At 45.7% G+C, this 23,860-nt stretch overlaps 1 protein-coding gene across 1 annotated transcript in view; it reads left to right on the plus strand.

Moving 5' to 3' along the window:
• The window catches only part of AGBL4 (AGBL carboxypeptidase 4), a 1,457,998-nt gene that overhangs the window by 1,333,666 nt on the left and 100,472 nt on the right, over positions 1-23,860 (plus strand). The window contains exon 9 of the mRNA XM_052638070.1: positions 15,295-15,406. Within this exon, the coding sequence (XP_052494030.1) occupies positions 15,295-15,406 (112 nt within the window). The remainder of the gene's footprint in view (positions 1-15,294; positions 15,407-23,860) is intronic.

Raw genomic sequence — 23,860 nt, forward strand, 5'->3', positions numbered from 1 at the left:
TAACATATCAATGCAATTTGAGCATCTTTGGAGAGGTTTAGGAGGGGAATCTCAGGCCTGGAAGCATAGAGGGATAAACACTGTAACTTCAGGTACTTATAGAGTCAAGAGTTACAAGGCAGAGGTTGGCAGGCCTTTGGTGTCCAGGGTGACAGGCTGAGTAGGTCTATGGTTGTTGGTGGCTCTCACCGTCCTGCAGTAGGTTGGCCATCCCCACACAGTGCAGCCCTTATTCTCTCTCTCCATCACCTCCTCCTCCCCATCACTTCCTTTGCACAGGAGACCCCTCCGTCCCTACCTGTACCCCACGGGGCCTGGGTGATGTGCAATTTTCCTTGCAGGTGAGAAACAGACTCTCCATCTCTATATGACAATATGAAACTCTGCATTAGGTTTGCATTTCTTAATTAGGTGCTTGTCATTGTGTATTCCATAGAGTCACGTATAAGTAAACAGTCGTAGACCTTTGAATAAATTTATTGGTTTTATTTATGTTTCTGGGCATAAAAATCTATAATTACCAGGTACAGCCTCCGTATAACTGATATTTAATGACAATTACTTTTTGTTACCATAGAAATGAGTCCAACGTAGTTACCCATAATTTCTCATTTCCCAAACCTCACACATGCTGAATTGCAATATTACCATAGTAATTGCCTATTAGTCATCATAAAATACACAGTTACCCAAAAGATATTAGGATGCTGTGAAATTTCTCATCTTTGGGAAGCCTCAGTGCTTCTTGAGAGTACGGAGATGGGGGAGAGGAGCAGACCTCCACGGGTGGTGCAGAAATGATTCAGCTTTATTGCACAGCTCTGCAGACCCCGCAGTAGAAACGGATGCTGCTACAACCCGCAGACTTGCAACACATTCTGTCTGTTGGCCCTGGTGAGCTTTACGTAGCAAAGAATGCTCCAGCACAGTAAATCCAATTTAACTAAGGTTTGTCAAGGGCCTGCTGAGTGTCAAGCTCTGTGCTGCGCCTTAGGGAAGCAGATGGAGATCAGAGGCAGCCTTTGGCAATAAGAGGCCCAGTATTTGTACTAGAGGGGTGTGTGTCATGCTGTGGAAGCCTGGACATCATCAGAGCTAGTGTCTAAGTGCCTACTAACCACACATTATATATATCATCCCTGGTAACACTCAAAACAACCCTGAGGTGGAGGTAGTATTATGGCCCCTTTTTAATTAGGGAAGCAAATTGAGGCCCAGAGATACCAAAGAACTTGCCTCGGGTCCCTTAGCAGGAAGGGTCAGATCAGGTTTATGAATCCAAGCTGGCCAGGCCTAGCCTGCTACAAATTAAATCCATGGCTACACTGTATCGTGAAAGCAGGGAGTGCTTCCTTCTGACTAGGGGTGATGAGGGAAGGTTTTTGAAGAATGTATACAGTCCACCATACATAGAAGGGATATAAAGAGAGATTTTTACAGCAATCATCATTACATATGGCAGAGGGTAAAACACCAGGGGAGGTATTTCCAGCACACACATACACACGCAAACAACACACATATAGATACACACATAGGGACACACACACGTGCATGCACAGACGCTGTAACCAACCAACCCCACTCACCTCAATAGCCAAAGAAGGAAGCATTCTTAACTGTCCAAAGTAGAATGGAAAACAAAATTAGCTATGTAAAAAATGTGCGTCAGTATTCTATTTGTTCTTCGGCAAGCATAAAACTGTGCGTTTTTCATCAACGGGAAGTGAGCACAAAGATCCACTGCAAGTTGCCTCACCAATTGGTATCTGCCAGCCCCTTCTCACTCTGCCTCCTTCCCTACACAGGCCACATGCCCGCAGCCACCCCCCCACCACCACCTTGCCGCCTCTCTCAGCCTCGTCAGCCTTGAAGTGGGATGGGGCCTCGGAGAGAGCTTATCCAGGGCCCCACCTAGGGCAAGGGAACCTTGAGAAGCGCCACGCTGATGCCAGCTCTGACTATTAGAGGGTGTTTATATCCACGCTAATGGAGAAGGAAATGGCAACCCACTCCAGCGTTCTTGCCTAGAGAATCCCAGGGGCAGCGGAGCCTGGCAGGCTGCTGTCTATGGGATCTCACAGAGTTGGACACGACTGAAGCGACTTAGCAGTAACAGCATATCCACGCTAAACCTGTCAGCCATCATTTCTGCTTTCTGCCCCTGAAGGATTAATCAGGTTCAACCCACCTTCTACGTGGTAGCATTTCAGCTATTTGAGGATTGTGTGTCCCCACGTCTCCCCACTCCTCACTCACTCCAACCACTGTCAGCTCCCGTTCTCCTGGCTGAACATCCCCAGAGCTTTACAGCTTTTCATATGTGATCTGAAATCCAGTCCTCTCCCCGTCCTTCCTGCTCTCTTCTGAACATGCTCCAGATGTTTGTCACGGTCTATATTTGAGACATGGTGTGCAGGATGGTGGCTCAGAGGTTAAAGCATCTGCCTGCAATGCAGGAGACCTGGGTTCAATCCCTGAGTCAGGAAGATCCCCTGGAGAAGGAAATGGCAACTCACTCTAGTATTCTTGCCTGGAGAATCCCATGGACTGAGGAGCCTGGTGGGCTACAGTCCACAGGGTCACAAAGAGTTGGACACGACTGAGCGATTTCACTTCACTCACTTGTGCAGGATGGAAAAGTTATAATGATGAGTGTTGATGATGGTGATGATGGTGGCGATAGTCATGGTGATGATGACAATGATGGTGCTAATGACGATGGTGGTGCTGATGACGATGATGGTGATGACGACGATGATGGTGGTGCTGATGACAATGATGGTGCTGATGATGATGATGGTGCTGACGACGATGGTGATGATGACGATGATGGTGCTGATGACGATGGTGGTGCTGATGACGATGGTGCTGATGACGATGGTGGTGCTGATGACGATGGTGGTGCTGATGACGATGGTGCTGATGACGATGGTGGTGCTGATGACAATGGTGGTGCTGATGACGATGATGGTGCTGATGACGATGGTGCTGATGACGATGATGGTGCTGATGACGATGATGGTGCTGATGACGATGGTGCTGATGACGATGGTGGTGCTGATGACGATGGTGCTGATGACGATGGTGGTGCTGATGACGATGATGGTGCTGATGACGATGGTGACAGTAATGATGACAGTAGATGATGGTGATAGTGATGACGATGATAATGGTGATGATAAATAGACTATTGAACCTCCTGGATCTGGCCTTATTCTAGGTATTTTGCATGTATTGTTTTATTTAATTCTTAGAACAACTGTATTATTATTCTCATTTTACAGATGAGGAGACTGAGGCATAGGTAGATTAGGTAACTCCCTTAAGTTCATAGAGCTAGCTAGTGGCACAGGAGAAGGAAGGAATCATCACAAGCCTAGTTCTGGGGACATACTTCTGGGCCTACTTGCCCATCGTTATCTGACATTGACCTCTTGTCAACCTCAGTCCTTCCACTTGCATTCCTGCTGAGTCACAACCCCCGCACTCCAACCACCTCCCCCACCTTCCTTCTCTGAGAACCTTACAAGAAAGCAAAGACTGGGCAGAAATCACACTGTTCCTTTGAACAAAGAGGAAACCAAGCCACAGAGAGGCTAGGTAACTTGTTCAAGGTCACACAGTATGTGAGTCACATAGGTTTCCAAGATGAAGCACAAGCGACACAGGGGCCAGACCAAGCCTCACTTCCCAGAGACTCTCTCCCATTTTACATAACCTGAGTGATGCTTCTACAGAGGCTGAAAGGACACCAGGTCTGGCAGCGTAATCAGGTGTCTAACCCACGAGTGCACACCGTCAAAACCAATTATTCAAATAAGCTTCCCAGCCAGGTTCCGCAGAAAAGGCCAGATGGCTAGACGTCCGTGGAGACTGCTCCCCATCTCTGTCCCTTCAAGTAGCCTTTCAAAGTTAGAGTTGATAGTGAGATGATTTTAATAATTGATTCTACAGTGAAGACAGGCCTCTGTGGGACAGTTACCCAGAATTAGGGGCTGAGGAGTCCAGAGGAGCAAAACATTGTGATAGAATCAAGAACTTCATGGGTCCCAGTCTTGGTTCCAAACCCACTGATGGAATAGCATCAGTTCCATGCGCAATCCTTTGGGGACTCCCTATATACCATCAGAAGGAACCTGTACTCTTCAGCCTTGTCTTCAAGGTGGGCACAGCATTCAGGAAGCTCTTCCTCAGCCTCACCTCCCACTGTCTCCCTTGATGGTGTTGAGTGGCTTGGTGGACTCTTTATGACCCCCTGGACTGCAGCATGCCAGGCTTCCCTGTCCTTGATTATCTCTCTTGCCCCATGCTCAAATGCTCACTCAGCAAGTACTTTGTCCCAAGCATCAACTGGGGACCTGTGGTGGGCTTGGCCCATGCTTGCCCTCAGGGGAGCAGCTGCCAGTGAGATGGATCTTGAGGGGTGAGTGGGTGTTAGCCAGATAGAGAGATTGGCAACACATTCTCAACCAAAAGAATAATACTGTTATGTAACAAACGTGATTATAATAATATAAGCATGAATGGAATTTTATAAGTTGTCAGACCCTATTCTAATAATTTTTAATGATTATCCCCCCTGAAGATGTAGGCGTGATAAGTCATCATGCTTCTGCTCCCACTCTCAGCCTACTACCACCCATGTAGGAGGAGATACAGGGATCAGAAAGATAGAGGTCAGAATGTTAGCTTTATTATTGATAGAAGTAGGATTTGGAAGGCATGGCTTGTATCTGTAGCTAAAATTGGCCTTCTTATACTTCACTCCAAAATTCAACTTCCCCACCATCCACAATTAAAAGATGCTTGCTTCTTGGAAGTAAAGTTGTGACAAACCTAGATAGTATATTAAAAAGCAGAGATATCGCTTTGCCAACAAAGGTCTATCTAGTCAAAGCTATGGTTTTTCCAGTAGTCATGTATGGATGTGAGAGTAGGACCATAAAGAAGACTGAGTGCTAAGGAATTGTTTCTTTTAAACTGTGGTGCTGGAGAAGTCTCTTGTGAGTCCCTTGAACCTACAGTGTATGTTCACACACTGAACAAAGGCCAAGGGGGAAGGTGGAAGCTGACAAGCCTAGCTACTTGGGGATTTTACACCAGCATGCAGAAGGGGGTGCATTTTGTAACGAGCTCATAAGACATATAATGTGCAAGGCTTGTGTGTAGAAACTGGGGGACATGATGAAAGAAGCTGGAGGAATAAGTAGGGACCAGTTTGTGGAGGATCCTGAGTGTCACACCAAGAATGAAACCATAAGACCAGCTAACATGTATGTAGCACTTATCTCAAACAAGGCAGTATGCCCAGTGTTTATATGACTGATCTCATTCAATCCTTTAAACAACCCTCTGAGGCAGGCAGAATCCATATTTTGCAGATCAGGTCTGAGGCCCAGAGAGGTTAAACCACCAGCTGACCCATGGCCACACCAGAATCTTACTCAGGCAACGTGGCTCTGGAGTCCACATTTGCAACCAAAGCCACTTCTCAGGTTCAGACCAGGCGGGCAAGGGTCTTGGCAGTTTCCAGATCTGTGAAGAGCTAAAGGACTTTTCTTCCCTCCAGTTCTTCCTCTGCCACTTTTCAGTAAAGAAATGGAAATAGCTAATTCCTAGCCCCAGGGGCCAGGGTTTTTCCCAGGTAGCTCAGTGGTAAAGAACCTGCCCGCCAACGCAGGAGATGTGGGTTTCGTCCCTGGATTGGGAAGATCCCCTGAAGAAGTAAATGGCAATCCACTCCAGTATTCTTGCCTGGAAAATCCTGTGGACAGAGGAGCTGGTGGGCTACAGTCCATGGAGTTACAAGGAGTCAGACTCAGTGACTAAACAACAAGCCTCGAAGGTCTTTAGACAACGTGCCCTCTTGAGCCTTTAAAATGGTTCTCTACTCTTTGTCAGTGTTCTTTATAGAGAGAAAAATAATCCATCAGTTCTGGAATTGATTTCAACTCTACCCTTACATAGTTGTGTGACCTTGGCATTAGTTTTCCCATCTTTGAAATATGGAAATTGAGTTTTATGAAATCTCAGATCCTTCTGATTGGTGACTGGCTTTCAGAATTGCTTTCAGTTTCAGTGTGGAAATCCCCCCAAGTCCAGCAGGAGCCTAGAAGGGGGCTGCTGAATCCCAGAGCACATGCTGTCCCCAGGGAAGGAAAGGGCACTCCAACACTTCTCCTTGTCCACTAGGAATAAGCTCTGGGAGAAGGGGCACCCGAGGGTGCCCCTAGGGTCAGAGATGACCCTTTTCCCAGGTGTGGTCTCAGCACCCCCTTCCCCAGTCCTACCACCTTGCCAGAAGAACCACCATGACAGGGTCAAGACCTTGCTGACCCGTGGAGGTCAGAACCCCGAGTGCTCATCCTGGCTCTGTGGTGAACCTTGGGCACGCAGGGCCACCTCCCACAGATATGCAGTTTGCACACTGCACACAGGCCTCTGGTCCAGGGGTCAAGGTGGGCTGCGACTCTGCTCCCATCTGGCCAGAGCAAGTGCCCACCCAGGTGGGTGCCTGTTTCTAAGTTGTCAACCAGGAATGATGGACAATTTGGCCGTTTGCATAAAGGTACCTTTCATGCTAGGTCCTGCTTGAGGCCCAGTTTCTCCATGTAAACACTAAGGGTATATCATCCCCGCCTCAGCTCATATGAGTCCCTCTGTCAGGCACTGAACTGACTCCCAGGGCTGCCACAAAATATTGTAAAGTAGTTAACCTCCAATTAAAATGAATAAATTTATATTAAAAAAATAAATAAAATAAAATCTGCTTTGAAAAAAAAAAAGAATATAGGATTTAGAGCTGGGCACACCAGGTTCAAGTCCTGTCTCTGTCCCTTTTCCTTGCAAAATTAAGGAAAATTAAGGTTAGTAACTAAGGGCAAATTACGTAACCTTTCTGTTTATTTCCATTTCTTCACATTTCTGTGAGTTGGCTATGTACCTGACACTGGGCTAACACTGAAGACTCAGTGGCAAATGAAACTGATTTAACTCTGCACTCCCAGTGCTTTTAGATTTCTGAGAAAAGCATGAATTTGTCCAAGATCATAAAATAACTCAGTGGTAGATCTGGGACTCAAACCCAAATTCTTCTGAGTTGGAACCTATGTAATTATCTATCCTTTCTGCTTCCACAGCCTGGGCCACATCCATGTTGTGATCATGTAAGAAGGAACATGAGGGAAGTGCTTTAAACATCTCAGTGGTGGTGATGGGGAATGGGTTGATATAATTGCCCCTTGTGTGCGTGTTTGGGACAAAGAGTATTGCCTACTACCCTCCTGTTTCCACTGCAGCAGGGCCCAGCCCACCTGCTAAGCATTTTGCAGCAGCTGTTGAAGATAGATTGCCTGGCATTCTGACACTGGCCAATCAATAGAGCTGGAAGTTGCCTCGGGCCAAGGGCAATTGAATCCCAACCTTTTAGTGGCATTAAATAAAGCAATATTTATTTTGCTTTTGGTGCAAATATGCTTAATCCAATTCAGCTCATTGATAATGCTGAAAAACTGCTGCATTTGGGGGACAATTGTGTGCATTGCCCCATATATCTCCACTTGTCCACACCACCCTTCCAGGATCACACAGCCCCACATGCTCAGGGTGAGGTTGATCTGGAGCCACCAAGCTGCCTTCCTCTCTACCCTTTAGAGGAGATGAAAAGGAAATCATAAGGAGGGGAATTAAAATCATCGCTCTCATTCCAGCTGCCATTGTTGCAACAGGGATGAGGTGTGGTGTCCTTCGCAAGATGGAGCTGTTTATTTGCCATTTAAATAATGTTCTCCAGAACCATTGTATCTCTGCCATTGGGCAGAAAAGGAGGAGAGCAGTACAGGAAGAGCAGACAAAGGAGTGGCCTAGCATCTCTTTCATAGATCACATAACCTCCTTGATGGCTGGAGGGACTGCAAAGGGTCACCGGGTTCAGTCAGACCTGGGTTTGAATCCCAGCTCTATATTCTGCTGCTGCTGCTGCTGCTAAGTCACGTCAGTCGTGTCTGACTCTGTGCGATCCCATAGACGGCAGCCCACCAGGCTCCCGTCTCTGGGATTCTCCAGGCAAGAGTACTGGAGTGGGTTGCCATTTCCCTCTCCGGTACATGAAAGTGAAAAGTGAAAGTGAAGTCGTTCAGTCATGTCCGACTCTTCACGACCTCATGGATTGTAGCCTACTAGGCTCCTCCATCCATGGGACTTCCCAGGCAAGAGGACTGGAGTGGGGTGCCATTGCCTTCTACAGCTCTATATTCTAGTGGTTGTCAAATGACCTTCTCAAGGTCATATCTGTCTTGGATTTTATTTGCTCATTTTTTTAAATGGGGATAAATTCTACCTACCTCACTGGGTTATCATGAGAGTATCTGGCATGTAACAAGTGCTTAAATACTTTTCAATATATGTCTTCAAGTAATTATCTGGACCTTGTTTGCAAACCTTCAGGGCATTTGTTCATCTATTAATTTACTCATTTATTCAATAGATATATTGAACCTTCTCTGCACTTGGGTCTGAGTATACGAAGTTGGAATGGAGGTGGGCAAAATGACACAGACATAGTCCCCACCCTCACTGGGCTGGCAGTTTGGAAGAAAAAAGGAAAGATACCCAAGAGTATTTCCTACTCAAGAGAAAGATGTTACATATTACATGAATAGTCCATGAATTCTCCAGGCCAGAATGCTAGAGTGGGTAGCCTTTCCCTTCTCCAGAGGATCTTCCCAACCCAGGGATCAAACCCAGGTCTCCTACATTGCAGTCAGATTCTTTACCAGCTGAGCCACAAGGAAAGCCCAAGAATACTAGAGTGGGTAGCCTATCCCTTCTCCAAGGGTCTTCCCAACCCAGGAATCAACCTGGGTCTCCTGCATTGTGGGTGGATTCTTTACCAACTGAGTTACCAGGGAAGCCACATATTACACAGTTATTTATAAACTTGACTTTCATAAATTTGTATTTTTTAGAATGGTCCTAATGTTGAATATTCTATCTCATTGGTACCATAAATAGCCCCACTTGTGTCAGAACTTGAGTCCTGATTTTGAGCCCATTCAGAAATTTTACCTTGAAAATAAGTAAAAAAATAATAGAGGACCAGGGAGACACAGGCCCAGAGTAGGCTTTCATACACAGTGACTTTAAAGTGGTGATCATAGGGGTGAAAGCCAGGCATCTGGAGGTCATCTTGTTCATTCCCCTGTCTTTAGGCAGTTGATTTGGGTCCTGAAACCACTGATGAGAAAGAACCTGTACCAGCACTGACCTCCTAGTGCCTGTGACCCAGTGAATGACACAAGCATAACACTGTTAGGAATGTGTAGAATTTCCCTGACTTTGTACATGCCACCAACTCTGGAATGTTCTCACTTGTCTTGACTTTGACAAACTTCCCATCTCCTCTTCAAAGCTCTGAGCAACATGAGAACTCCTAGAGGTAAGGATTGGGTCTGATGCAAATCTCAAATGTTGGAAAACTCATGCAATAAATGTTAGTTCAGTTCAGTTCAGTCACTCAGTCATGTCTGACTCTTTGCAACCCCATGAATCGCAGCACGCCAGGCCTCCCTGTCCATCACCAACTCCTGGAGTTCACTCAAATTCATGTCCATCGAGTTGGTGATGCCATCCAGCCATCTCATCCTCTGTCGTCCCCTTCTCCTCCCGCCCCCAATCCCTCCCAGCATCAGAGTCTTTCCCAATGAGTCAACTCTTCGCATGAGGTGGCCAAAGTAATGGAGTTTCAGCATTAGCATCAGTCCTTCCAATGAACACCCAGGACTTATCTCCCTTAGGATGGACTGGTTGGACCTCCTTGCAGTCCAAGGGACTCTCAAGAGTCTTCTCCAACACCACAGTTCAAAAGCATCAATTCTTCGGTGCTCAGCCTTCTTCACAGTCCAACTCACACATCCATACATGACCACTGGAAAAACCATAGCCTTGACTAGACGGACCTTTGTTGGCAAAATAATATCTCTGCTTTTTAATATGCTATCTAGGTTGGTCATAACTTTCATTCCAAGCAGTAAGTGTCTTTTAATTTCATGGCTGCACTCACCCTCTGCAGTGATTTTGGAGCCCAAAAAAATGAAGTCTGACACTGTTTCCACATCTATTTGCCAGGAAGTGATGGGACCAGATGCTATGATCTTAGTTTTCTGAATGTTAAGATATTGATAATTCTTTATTATTTGGCATTTCATTTAAATGAAATGAATCAATCCCTTTCCTAGACTATGTTGTTCTCTTTGTATTTCAACCTAACCTTATTCAAAATGTATGCTTCTTCCAACTCCCTAGCTTCAGAGATAAAGCCCAGTTACTGATGCCTTTGAATCATTTAATGAGAGAGCTGGAAGTGTCCTTTATGCATGAAATGTAGCCCCCTCATTCTACAAAATGAACGGAGCCTAGGAGAGGGAGATGACTTTCCTAAGATGACATAGACATTAGAGGTGAAGCCTGTCCCCTGGCTGCTAGGCGGAGCTCCTGCAACTTTACTAAGATGTTTTCTTCAATATATATCAGTCTTTCTACTGATAGATTGGTTGCCAATTAGAAGCTTTCTTTAAAAATCAGCTCAGAAAGAACCCAGCACAGGTACTGCTGATTTAAGAGTTCCACGAATGCTTTAGCTTCTAAAGCACTCCAGGATTCTTGAGGATTGAGTTGCCTTTGAATCCCCAGCCATACTCTGCTTTCATCTGAACATTGGATGAAGGAGTGGATCTTTCAGGATCTCTCAGCAATGACACTTTTCCTTCCATTTTGAATCTCACTTTTTGAATCAGAGAGGCTCCCGGGAAGCAGCATGACCAAGTATGAAGATCATGGAGTCCAGGGCCAGGACACCTCCTGGATTCCAGTCTGGGCCCCACACAGTACTGGTTAGCTGCCCTTGGAAGAATGGCTTATTTTATCTGGCCCTCAGTGCTCTCACTTGAAAAAAGTGCAATCTTCCTGTGTGGCTGGATGTTTCTGAGAACTATATAGAACATAGGAAAATGCTTGAGAAAGAATGAAATGTTTATTCAATAACTACGTTTTTAATGTCTGCTGTAGTCCAGGCTTTTTGTCAGGAATACAAAAATGAATAAGGCATCATCCTTGCACTTGAGGAATTCATGGTCCAGTGGGGAAGACGACTCAACAATGACTATATCTTATGTGGTAGCCACCCTGATGGGGGGGCAGTGGATGCCTCGGGAGCAGAGGAAAAACACCCACCATGTGTTTGCAGAGAGTAAGTCAGCAAGCCTTCCTGGACGAGATGATAGTTAGGCTCAGACAATTTCCACAATATACCACGGTTACCACCAGGGCCACTGTCATCACTGGCTCCCCTTTCTTCAACGTTCATTCTGTCTGAGGATTCTGCTGGGCCATTGGTAGACATTTGCTCATGTTGCAATCCAGGTCAAGGTTGTTATCTTCATTATACATATAATAAAACAGAAACCCAGGGGGGTTTTTAAAAAAGAAATTTTAAGGTCACATAGCTGGTAAGGAGCACAGCCAAAACATACGCCTAATTGACTTCCAAAGCTTCTAGTCTTCCCAGCATAACCTCACTGTTCTGTGTTATTCTGTGGGGCAAGGCTGGGACTGATGGAGAAAGTCACTGGAAGACAAATTTCAGCTAAAGACAGGGAAGATTTTCTTAACAGAGCTTTCCAAGAATGGGATAAGTTGTTTGGGGGGATGATGAGTACCAGGGCCTGGTGGTGTCATGGAACAAGTGACTCAGCCAAGACTTTGCTTGAAGGCATTCTTATTTGGAAGAGGGAGAAATAAGTAAGCTAACCATCTCTAAGGATACAGTTGTTTATCATTAAATCCTGTTATCAATGACAGTGTTCCCTTCCAAATTTTTAGGTGCTCAGTGAAGGCTGGAAAAACTCTGTGGGAACAACACCCAGATCAGTGGTTTCGCCTGCTTGGTGACCAGCCATTGGGAAGCAGACAATATGAAGGACCTGCTGGAGTTTTCCACAAATTTGCCCACAGAGCCATACAGTTAGGGATGCTTTCGGTTAAAGAAATAGGGACTGACTCTTCCACTTAAACAAAAAAAAAAAAATGAAATTTATAGGAAGGGGCTAACAGAATGAAGCAGAAGCTGGACGTCCAGATTTGGAAAACAACCAACTAACAGAGTAGCTCTGGAGGACAGCAAAAATGGCTGTTGGCAGGAATAATCTGCCTCTGTTCCACCATAGCACTGCTATATGACCCGACTGCCAGCTTCACATCACCTGATCCAAGTTTAAGTCCTGGGCAGAAGTAGCTGTGGCTTAAGTCTGGGCTTCTTGCTGCTCCCCTGACTACCAGGTCATCTGGCCCATCTCTCTTGGGTGGTGAGAGAAAAGGCACCACCACAGGCTCAGCATCTTGTAATGGTAGAGGAATGAACTCTCCCCAGCTCTGCTCCGTCTAATCACAGTCAGATGCTGGCATTGGCAGAAGAAAATGGACAGATGCCTACAACATTAGGAGGGAGGAAAGCATGGATATGAACTCAGATCTGCCTTATTTCCAGACTGGGGGAGAAAGCCAGGAGGTCATCCCTGACCACCACTGTCCACTGCCCACGCCAGCCCCTGATAGATCACAAATCTATCAGTTTACGCCACTCATACAGCATGTAGCACAAACCCATGGCAAAATACAAGGAGACAACAACGTAACATTTTTGATTGCCGCCGTGTGCCAGAACCCGTGTGAAGTTAAATTTGTTCCATGTATTATCTCGTTTAATCCTCATCACAGGGCCCTGAATTGTAAATGGACATGAGCCTGTGAGCAGATCTTCTTTCTCTAGTCTATGTTAGACTGTTTCTTGTGAGTGCGGAATTGTGAGAATGTTCATAAGCTGATCGTGACTTCACCTGTTCTCTCAGGAAAGTTATTTGTAGCCTCTCTGTGCTTCAGTTTCCACATCTGCAAAATGGGAATACTAATAGCACTCCCTCATAAGGTCAACATTAATGAAGGATTTCACACTTAGTAAAGTACTTAATTTTTGAGACAAACAATATCAGTAACTGTTCTGTTGACTGTGACCGCTTGATTGCGATGGTAATGATATTGTAACATGCATATAAAACTCTGTCTCCACTCCACCGTCAGTGAGAAGCCAATATCAGCACTTGATTCATCTAAATACAGAAATGTGAAGATGAAACAGTGAACCTACTTGCCAGGCACGGGAGGCCCTTACATTTCCCCTCCCACTCCCTTTATAATTCACCGTCACCACCTCCTCACTACACCAAGTTGCCCACCATTCCTCCAAAAGCCTGGGTAGCTTCATAGTTCCTTTCTTGGCTTACACTTTTCCTTCTGCCCCCACACCATCAAACATGTGCAGTAAGACCCAACTCAGATGGCTTCTCCTCAATGAAGCCTCTCCCCATGGGTCCCCAGGAAACATTCATTATTCCCCCATGGGGTTCCCAGCCTGCTTATTTTAAGTGAGAAAGGAAATTATTATTATTTACTCTCCACCGCCTTGAAGGAGAGGTAGTCTTAGTGGTCCCACTGGTGTTCCCCGGTAGAGTCCTTTTTCTTTTTTTTCTGAGCAAGGTGAGAGGTGGAATGTATATGTAATAAGTTGTAGTAGTAATATACGGTTAGTCACTCAGTTGTGTCCAATTCTGAGACCCCATAGAATATAGCCCGCCAGGCTCCTCTGTCCATGGGATTTTCCAGGCAAGAATAATGGAGTGGATTGCCATGCCCTCCTCCAAGGCATCTTTCCGATCCAGGGATCAAACCCAGGTCTCCTGCATTGCAGGCAGATTCTTTACCATCTGAGCCACCGGAGAGGGGGTTAAATTTTATTACTTAAGGAATAGAGGGAAGGGTTCAGGAAACAAGGTGGGATGGATTAAATAGTAAGACAGAGGGATAGAGAGAAATACGGGGACATTTGGGCAAAGAAAGGCCATCATCAGTTTTAAATCTGATTAAAAATCTGCAAAGAGCAAAATTTTATCGTACAGGTGATGGAGAATCATAGATGAATCTTGATCAAGAAAGCACGATCATCAGATCTGTGTGGGAGACATTCTGGAGACAGGAGAAGGATGGGTACAGTCATTTGAGTTGTGAGCAAGCACAGGGTTTCTGAAGTTGTCCCTCAGCCTGGGCTGGCCTGGAGAGTGCCTACAGCATGCAAAGGTCCAGCAGTTGGAGGCACAGACCCAGAGGCCTGGGGAAGGTCCCTCCTCCCAAGGACAAGTAGGGCTTTGAGTCAATCTGGAGGAAGAGCAGGAGGAATAGGGAGATGGGGAGATCAGAGGTCACGGTCACTTGTCCTAGTGAAGTAATGAATGTGCCCAGGGGAGGTCATGGAGAAGGTGGGCAGGGTAGCTCTCACTGAGCAGACCTTTGAGCTAAGATTGGTGCTAAGTGAGAGTGAGTCCTGTACCTATCTGGAGGAAGAGGCTTCCAGGCCGAGGGGACAAGCTGGGCAAGAGTCCTGGGGCTGGAAGTACCCAGTGTGCTGGAGGCACAGTAGGAGGCCAGAATCCGGCATGGAAGCAGCAGAGGGTGGTGGTAGGAGCTGAGCTCATAGCAATAACAGAGGGGGCCACATGGTCACTTGTAGCTGATGGGAAGGACCTCGGCTTCTACTCTGCATCCACTAGAGAACCATTTTAGCACAGAAGGGCCATTATCAGACTTATTCTTTAATAGGATCACCCTGTTTATTGTATGGGAAATGGGGGATGGGTATCTAGGATGAGAGGTAGGGTGGGAGGTACGAGGGTGGAAACAAGACCAGGTAAGAGAGTATTACAATGCTGAGCTTGGTCCAAGCTCAAAGTGACAGTAGTGGAGGTGGTAAAGAAGTGCTCGGTTCTGAGTATATTTTGAAGGTAGACGATGGACTGGCTGTGAGTGTGAGACAGGGAGGAACAGTGGGGATGCCAGTGGTTTGGCCTGAGCCTTCTTTCTGGCCCTGCATAGGAGAAGCACATGTGTCGATGGTCTCAGGGCATGAACACGGAAGTGAGACGGCTCCACAGAAATATGTCTGAACCTCTCCGTGACTCAGTTTCTTTTCCTGTCAAGTGAGAATTGTAATAGCAGTGTCCTCACAGTGTTGTTGAAAGTAACTGAATTAATACATGTAAAATATGCTCAATGCTGTCTCTGGCAAAAAAAAAAAAGTGCACTATGTAAGTGACATAATGACTGTTCCCGCTCCTAACTGTTATTTTGGAGAAGCGAGGAGCTTGGCTTATCCTCTGTGTACTGACTCTCACTTTGGGTACTGCCTAGGTGCTCTCTGATGGGGTTCGACCTGAACCGTCACTGGCTGGATCCCTCTCCGTGGGCTCACCCCACCCTGCATGGGGTGAAACAGCTCATCATTCAGATGTACAACGACCCCGTGAGTAACTGAACCTCCTCAGCTTTAGCTCGTCTGACGGCTTGATCTGGGAAAGGGGTGATGTGGTACTGGGACAGTCCACCAGGGGCTGCAAATGAGGAATTCAGGGTCAAAGTCAGGGAGGGACTAGGCCTGCTGGTCTCTTCTCTGAACTGGACAAGTGCCTTCCCCACCCCTCACAAACACCAGCTTCAGTTGTGGAGATCTCATGGGATGAAGGAAATATACCCACTTACATTTGTCAGGGCTCTTGGGTTACAAGCAAAAGAAATACATGTTGTGCTAATTTACAAAGAAGAGAGAATTTCTTAGAAGAATCCCAAAGCCTCATATAGGCAAAGATTGCAGCCTGGCCTCCTGTACCTGTAGGGAACATGTGTCAAGTATCACACCCAGCACTTCTTCCACAAGAGAGAATGACTCACTCTCATGTTCTAGCTCCAGTTCCAAGTGGATTGGAACTGACTGGGAGGACATGGCTATCTCTAAGCAAGGGAACTCTGGCCCAAGAGGTGAGGATCTGTCGGGACAGGAGAGCCTCACTGGAGTCATGTAGCCAAACCTGCAGTGTGTGGTGTAGTGATGAACATATTTCCAGATAAAAGGACCTGCTATTCCAGGAAGAAGGGGAAGAGGGAGGTCCATACTGAGTTTGTTCATAGGGGCAAGACTTTGTGAGAAATAGGAGAAGATATTAGGGTTTCATAGCTGAGAGAACTCTCTGGAGTGTTATGAGAGAGGACAGATGTCTTCCACTTGGAGCCAAAGCAAGAGGTAAGGCCAATAGAGAAACAGAGTATTTTAACCATTAGAGTTGCCCAGTGATGGAACGGGTATGTGATCTGTGAACTTGGCCATACTTAAAGTGTTCAACTTGAAGTTAAATGACACTGTCAAAAATAGTGCATGGAGGAGACTCAATTGTTTGGGGGACATTATAGTGAGATTACATCCAAGTCTCTTCCCACGTTGATGACCGTGCCTTATGACCCTTGGCTGCCTTCGGGTGACAGACATGATTGCTAAAACAGCAAAGGTTCCAGAGTTGAGGTATTTCAGTGATACACCTGTGTACCACATTTTGCTTGCTTTCTTTGAAGATGCCAGTAAGAATACCCTAAATTAAAGAGCAGTCTTTATCGGCCAGATAAAAATGTGTACATAAAAGCAAGTCTATTTTATCTTGTGTTTGTAAGCAAGGATTCATGAAAAAGTAAGTGCTTAGGTGCAAAGGTAGTTAACTCAACAGCCATCTTGATCCTTCTCTGGCAGCTTTGCCTCCCTAGATCTTGTACAGCCCACCTGCTGTCAGGGCTTACATAGCCACAGCTTTAGCATATCTGCTTCTTTCTCCAACTCACCTCTCCTTGTCTACAAAAGAAGCTGTTAGCTCTGCTCACCAAACTCCATTATTACCCTGAACTCTTGATCCATCCTGACGAGCTTTCCTGGCAGAGAGAAGTTGCTTCTAAATTTTGCAGGAAGTGTCTGTTCTCAACTGAGTTCTTCCCCTCAGAGCTCAGTGTTAACTGCAACCTCCCTGATAGAATCGCCACACCTCCTTCTTCTGCCATCTCCTTCTTGAAGTGAACAGCCCCCACATTTTTTCTGATGTGGTTAATAATAGGTCTTCAATAACTATGTGTTGAGTTGAACTGGATTGAACATGGTAAATCCTGTTAGGCCTACTGTAATATGGTTTATAGATTCCAAACAGCTATTCACAGAAGAGATAAAGAGATATGACCAAGGAAAATACATGAGACAGAAGAGATGACAGAGTGGGGACCATGGAAACAAGTGGTGTTTTAGGTGAATCCCCAAGGAGAGAACTAGGGGTGCAACCAAAGGGAGGGTGTCAGGTTTGTTAAAGAGAAGAGACCATCATCAACTGAAGTCACTGATTTGCTCTCAGGCAACTGGGCACTTGATCCTGTTACAGAACACGATCAGGAGTTTCGGGGGTATTAGGATATTCTTTGTGCCATGAGTAGGTTGATCATTAGCAGGTTGATGATCAACATACTTGGAAGCTGAGCGAGCTGTGGGAGCTGCATTCTCCTGAAAGTCCTTTTCTCCCCCAGAATGTGGGTGGGGCTCTAATGTGGGACCCAAACTGAACTGGGCCAGGACCCCAGCTCCCTCTGTCTCTTCCTCTCTTCTCCCTTCTCTCTCCCTGTGCCCGGAATCTTACTCCAGTCTTCCCTTCCTCTTCCCACAAATATTTATCAAATAGTTTCTAAATACCAGGTATTGTAGTTGAAATAGTGAGCACAACACTAAGCCTTACAATCTAGTGGGGAAATGGACATTAAAAAAGCGTATCCATGCTCAGTCACTTCAGTTGTGTCCAACTCTTTGCGACCCCGTGGACTATAGCCCACCAGCCTCCTCTGTCCATGGGATTCTCCAGGCAAGAATACTGGAGTGGGTTGCCATTTCCTTCTCCAGGGGATCTTCCCGACCCAGGGATCAAACCTACATCTCTTGTGTCTCTTACATTGGCAGGCAGGTTCTTTACTACTAGTGTCTCCTGGGAAGCCCCACTGAACAAGTAAATACTGATAAATATTATAGATTTATAAATTTCGTCACTGTTGTTGTTGTTGTTCAGTCGCTCAATCGTGTTCTACTCTTTGCAACCTGATGGATTGCAGCACACCAGGCTTCCCTGTCCTTCACTATCTCCCAGAGTTTGCTCAAATTCATGTCCATTGAGTCAGTGATGCCATCCAACCATGTTATCCTCTTTCATCCCCTTCTCCTCAGCCGCCCAGAGGGGGAACCAAGAGGGAACTCCATGAAATGTGTATGTATTCAGTCATATCTGACTCTTTGCAACCCTTAGCCCACTAGGCTTCTCTATCCATGAGATTTTTCAGGCAAGAATGCTGGAGAGGGTTGCCATTTCCTCTTCCAGAGGATCTCCTTCCTTCAGGGGTATCTTCCCAACCCAGGGATCAAACCTGAGTCTCCCGTGCCTCTTGCATGCAGGAGGATTCTTTAACCCACAGAACCATTGGGGAAGCCTCATAAATTTTGTTAGGAGTTACAAAAAAAAAAAAACAAAAACCCACCTACAGACTGTTTTCTATGAGTTCAGGTAAGTTCAGTCACTTAGTCATCTCCAACTCTTTGTGACCCCCATAGACTGCAGCACGCCAGGCCTCCCTGTCTATCACCAACTCCCGGAGTTTACTCAAACTCATGTCCATTTTGTTGGTGATGCCATCCAAGCATCTCCTCCTCTGTCATCCCCTTCTGCTCGCACCTTCAATCTTTCCCAGCATCAGGATCTTTCCAGATGAGTCAGTTTTTCACATCAGGTAGCCAAAGTATTGGAGTTTCAGCTTCAGCATCGGTCCTTCCAATGAATATTCAGGATTGCTTTCTTTAGGATGGACTGGTTGGATCTCCTTGCAGTCCAAGGGGGCTCTCAGAAGTCTTCTCCAACACCACAGTTCAAAAGCATCAATTCTTCAGCGCTCAGCTTTCTTCACAGTCCAACTCTCACATCCATACACGACTACTGGAAAAGCCATAGCTTTGACTAGACGGACCTTTGTTGGCAAAGTAATGTCTCTGCTTTTTAATATGCTGTCTAGATTTGTCATAGCTTTTCTTCCAAGAAGCAAGCAACTTTTAATTTCATGGCTTCAATCACCATCTGCAGTGATTTTGGAGCCCCCCAAAAAGTAGTCTGTCACTGTTTCCACTGTTTTCCCATCTATTTACCATGAAGTGGTGGGACCAGTTGCCATGATCTTAGTTTTCTGAATGTTGCGATTTAAGCCAACTTTTTCACTCTCCTCTTTCACTTTCATCAAGAGGCTCTTAGTTCTTTTTCACTTTCTGCCATAAAGGTGGTGTCATCTGTATATCTGAGGTTATTGATATTTCTCCCAGCAGTCTTGATTTCAGCTTGTACTTCATCCAGTCCAGCATTTCTCATGATGTACTCTGCATATAAGTTAAATAAGCAGGGTGACAGTATGCAGCCTTGATGGACTCCTTTCCTGATTTGGAACCAGGCTGTTGTTCCATTTCCAGTTCTAACTGTTGCTTCTTGACCTGCATACAGAATTGTCAGGAGGCAGGTCAGGCGGTTTGATATTCTCATCTCTTGAAGAATTTTCCACAGTTTGTTATAATCCACACAGTCAAAGGCTTTGGTATAGTCAATAAAGCAGAAATAGATGTTTTTCTGGAACTCTCTTGCTTTTTCGATGATCCATTTGATTTCTGGTTCCTCTGCCCTTTCTAAATCCAGCTTGAACATCTGGAAGTTCACAGTTCACATACTGTTGAAGCCTGGCTTGGAGAATTTGGGGCATTACTTTGCTAGCGTGGGAGATGAGTGCTATTGTGTGGTAGTTTGAGCATTCTTTGGCATTGTCTTTCTTTGGGATTGGAATGAACACTGATCTTTTCCAGTCTTGCGGCCACTGTTGAGTTTTCCAAATACGCTGGCATCCTGTACTTTCACAGCATCATCCTTTTAGGATTTGAAATAGCTCAACTGGAATTCCATCACCTCCACTAGCTTTGTTCATAGTGATGCTTCTTAAGGCCCCCTTGACTTTGCATTTCAGGATGTCTGGCTTTAGGTGAGTGATCACACCATCATGATTATCTGGGTCATGAAGATCTTTTTTTTTGTATTCTTCTGTGCATTCTTGCCACCTCTTCTTAATATTTTCTGCTTCTGTTAGATCCATACCATTTGTGTCCTTTATTGTGCCCATCTTTGCATGAAAATTTCCCTTGTTATCTCTAATTTTCTTGAAGAGACCTCCAGTCTTTCCCATTTTATTGTTTTCCTCTATTTCTTTGCATTGATCACTGAGGAAGGCTTTCTTATCTCTCCTTGCTATTGTTTGAAACTCTGCATTCAAATGTGTATATCTTTCCTTTTCTCCTTTGCCTTTCACTTCTCTTCTTTTCTCAGCTATATGTAAGGCCTCCTCAGACAAGCATTTTGCATTTCTTTTTCTTGGGGATGGTCTTGATCACTGCCTCCTATACAATGTCATGAACCTCCATCCACAGTCCTGCAGGTACTCTGTCTATCAGATCTAATCCTTTGAACCCATTTGTCACTTCCACTCTATAGTCATAAGGGATTTGATTTAGGTCATACCTGAATGGTCTAGTGGTTTTCCCTACTTTCTTCAATTTAAGTCTGAATTTGGCAATAAGGAGTTCACGATCTGAGCCACAGTCAGCTCCCAGTCTTGTTTTTGCTGACTGTATAGAGCTTCTCCACCTTTGGCTGCAAAGAACATAATCAATCTGATTTCAGTATTGACCATCTGGTGATGTCCATGTGTAGAGTCTTCTCTTGTGTTGCTGGAAGAGGGTGTTTGCTATGACCAGTGTGTTCTCTTGGCAAAACTCTATTAGCCTTTGCTCTGCTTCATTCTGTATTCCAAGGCCAAATTTATCTGTTACTCCAGGTATTTCTTGATTTCCTACTTTTGAATTCCAGTCCTCTATAATGAAAAGGACCTCTTTTTTGGGTGTTAGTTCTAGAAGGTCTTGTAGATCTTCATAGAATCATTCAACTTCAGCTTCTTCAGCATTATTGGTCGGGGCATAGACTTGGATTACCGTGATAGTGAATGGTTTGCCTTGGAAATGAACAGAGATCATTCTGTTGTTTTTGAGATTGCATTGTTTTTGGATTGCATTGTTATCTATAGGTAGGATGGTTAAAAGTTTCAGCTTGTCTGGGGCAGTTCTGTTTATACCTATTCTGAAATATTTCTTAATAGTGATCCTTTCTCCTCTCAAAAATGTCCCTGTTTGGATGATAAATTACACAAACTCTCCATACTTAAAAGGCATGTGAAAGTACCAACACAGTACCTGGTGGATTGCAGATCAACAAACATTATTTATATCCCATTCAAATTCACATATGATTTCAAGAGTTAACATGCCAGCTGCAAACACCACAGTGTCCCAGGCATCTGCCCTGATAGCTTTAAATGCATTTCTATCCTGGACCTTCATTGGCACAGACGTCATCAGAACCACTCAATCCTAGAGCAATCTGAACTGCCAGAACAGCTTCTTACCTTGTTTCTAAATGCCCACAGCCTCCCTCCTTCCCTTCTGGCAGCCTCTGCTCACACACTCAACAAGCAGAGAATCAGGAAGACCCTTGCTGATGGGCAGGGTCTATATCTATGAGCATTGTCATTCCTCAAAGAGCTGGTGAGAGAGGAACTTTGTGTTGGGTGCTGGGAATAGTCAGAGCTGGTGTTGACCTTAAGGAGTTCACAACCGGGTGGAGACAAGCACTTTAGACAGATGTGATAGGGGCATTTGTGAAGGGAGGCACACGGGTGGTGGGAGCCATAGAAGGAGCCCAAACCAGAAGGTCACACCTGAGCTGCTAAGTGAGGGATGCTCTGGGCAGGGAGGGCTTTCTAGGCAGAAAAGACATCTGAGCATCTGCCTAGAGGGGCGGCTTCCTCAGGAGGCTGCCAGTTGTTCGGCGTGGCTGGGACTGAGGGCAGATAGTGATAGGGCATTATAATATAAGGCTTTATTAGAATAAATACAGACTATATTCTCATGAGAATGGGTAACCACTAAAGAAAAGTGACAGGATCAGGTCTGCATCTCAGAAAGATCCCTCTGGTACCTGGAAGGAGATGGGTTCAGAGGCTACCAGGCCAGAGGCTGGAGACCATTAGTGCCTGCTGCTGGGGGGCTGAGAGGAGGAGGAATCTGGATATATGATGGAGGGACATACAGATGACGTAGAGACTGATGGGAGAGAAAGGAGAGCTGCGTGATACCTACAGTTTGGTTTGGACAATGGAGTAGAGGGGGTGCCCCTCCTAGGATGGGAACCCAGGAGGACCAGTAAGCTTGGGGTCAAGTTTTAGATGTGCTGGTGTTGAAGTGGAGCAGGAGTGAGTCTCCTGAGTGAGTCTTTCTGGGTCTTCACCTGGCAACAAGGGCCTCCTGCCTTTGTGTTAATGACATTGTTGGCTTCAAAGCTGCTTTCCTAGTCCTGTGCTTACGACAGCCTCCACCCCTCTCCAGGACTTGGATATTGAATGATGACCTTGGTAAAGGAGTCTTTAAGCCCAGAGGACTGCATCGACTGTCAGATACAAAGCATGTAGTGTCCCATCCCCAGGACAGCGCCCCGTGGTCAGTGTGGCCCTTGTTTACCAGTTGTGATTGATTGTCCCCTAGGGCAGAGCCTAGCTGGTTCAGTCACCTGTGCCCATCAGGGACCTGGCTCTGAGCAGGTCTTCCATGTAAATGCCAAACAAATGATGAGGTGAACCCAGAGCTTCCGTGACTTGGTTTTTATAAGAGTCTCCTTATGAAAAGGAGTGACTGGACCACAGTTGTTCAGTTGCTCAGTTGTGTCCAAGTCTTTGAAACCCCATCAACTGCAAGCACACCAGGCTTCCCTGTCTTCCACTATCACCTGGAGTTTGTTCAAGTTCATGTCCACTGAGTCAGTGATGCTATCCAACTGTCTCATCCTGGACCATAGACCCCTCTGCAGTCTCCCCTCCCCCTCGGACTGGCCTGGATTCTGCCGCCACCAGAACGGTGCCTTTCTTTACTCAAGGCTCTGATCCTTGCACACAAACCTTGGTTATCTTACAACCTGCTGAGATGGTCCTAAACTTCTAGGGACAGAACCTGAGAGTTTAGGACAATCTCAGTAGATTTCCATGTTCAAGATCTTGGTAACCGCAGAGGATGTCAGGCCAGGAAGAGCTCACAATCTAATAGGAAGGCCAGACCCTCATGAACAATTTTAATTCAAGGCAGTGAGGAATGTGAGCTATAATACAGAAAATACAGTGCTTTGTAAAGATGGAGGCTGAGGGGAGATTAATCCTGTGTGTGTGTGTGTGTGTGTGTGTGTGTGTGTGTGTGCATGTTTGGGCAATCCAAGGAAGGTTTTTTCCAAGGAATTTGGACTGGGCCTTTGAGAGTGGGAAATACATTACCAGGTGGCTATGGTCAGGGATGAGGGAGGTGACAGGGAAGGGGAGGGGGCATTACAGGGCCAGCTGAGCCACAGAGTGGAGATGGGATAGCTCGGCTGCAGGGGTGGGTGTGCAGGGCACACAACAGGGCAGCTGTGAGGAAGCCCTTGGGCAAGTTTGCACACTGGGCTAAGGAATTGGGCTTCTTCTTGTAGTCCAGTGTTCTGCCTTTCATTAAAATCAAAGACCTAGGCCCTTTTAAACCTGATTTTTAGTTGAACTAAATATAATAACTGTAAAAAAAATTAAACAGGAGAACAAAACGATGCTTGTCGGTAATATTCCGGCACACAAGCTCTCTCAATCTTGAGAATCAGTATCATCAGTGAAGAGCCATCAAAAATGTTTGAGCGAGGGGGAGAAGTCGATGAACAGTACTTCTATCCATTCAGTCACCCAATCTAGAAACCCCAGAGATACCCTA

The sequence above is a fragment of the Budorcas taxicolor genome, chromosome 3 (assembly GCF_023091745.1).
Source record: "Budorcas taxicolor isolate Tak-1 chromosome 3, Takin1.1, whole genome shotgun sequence".
In the NCBI taxonomy this organism is placed as follows: domain Eukaryota; kingdom Metazoa; phylum Chordata; class Mammalia; order Artiodactyla; family Bovidae; genus Budorcas; species Budorcas taxicolor.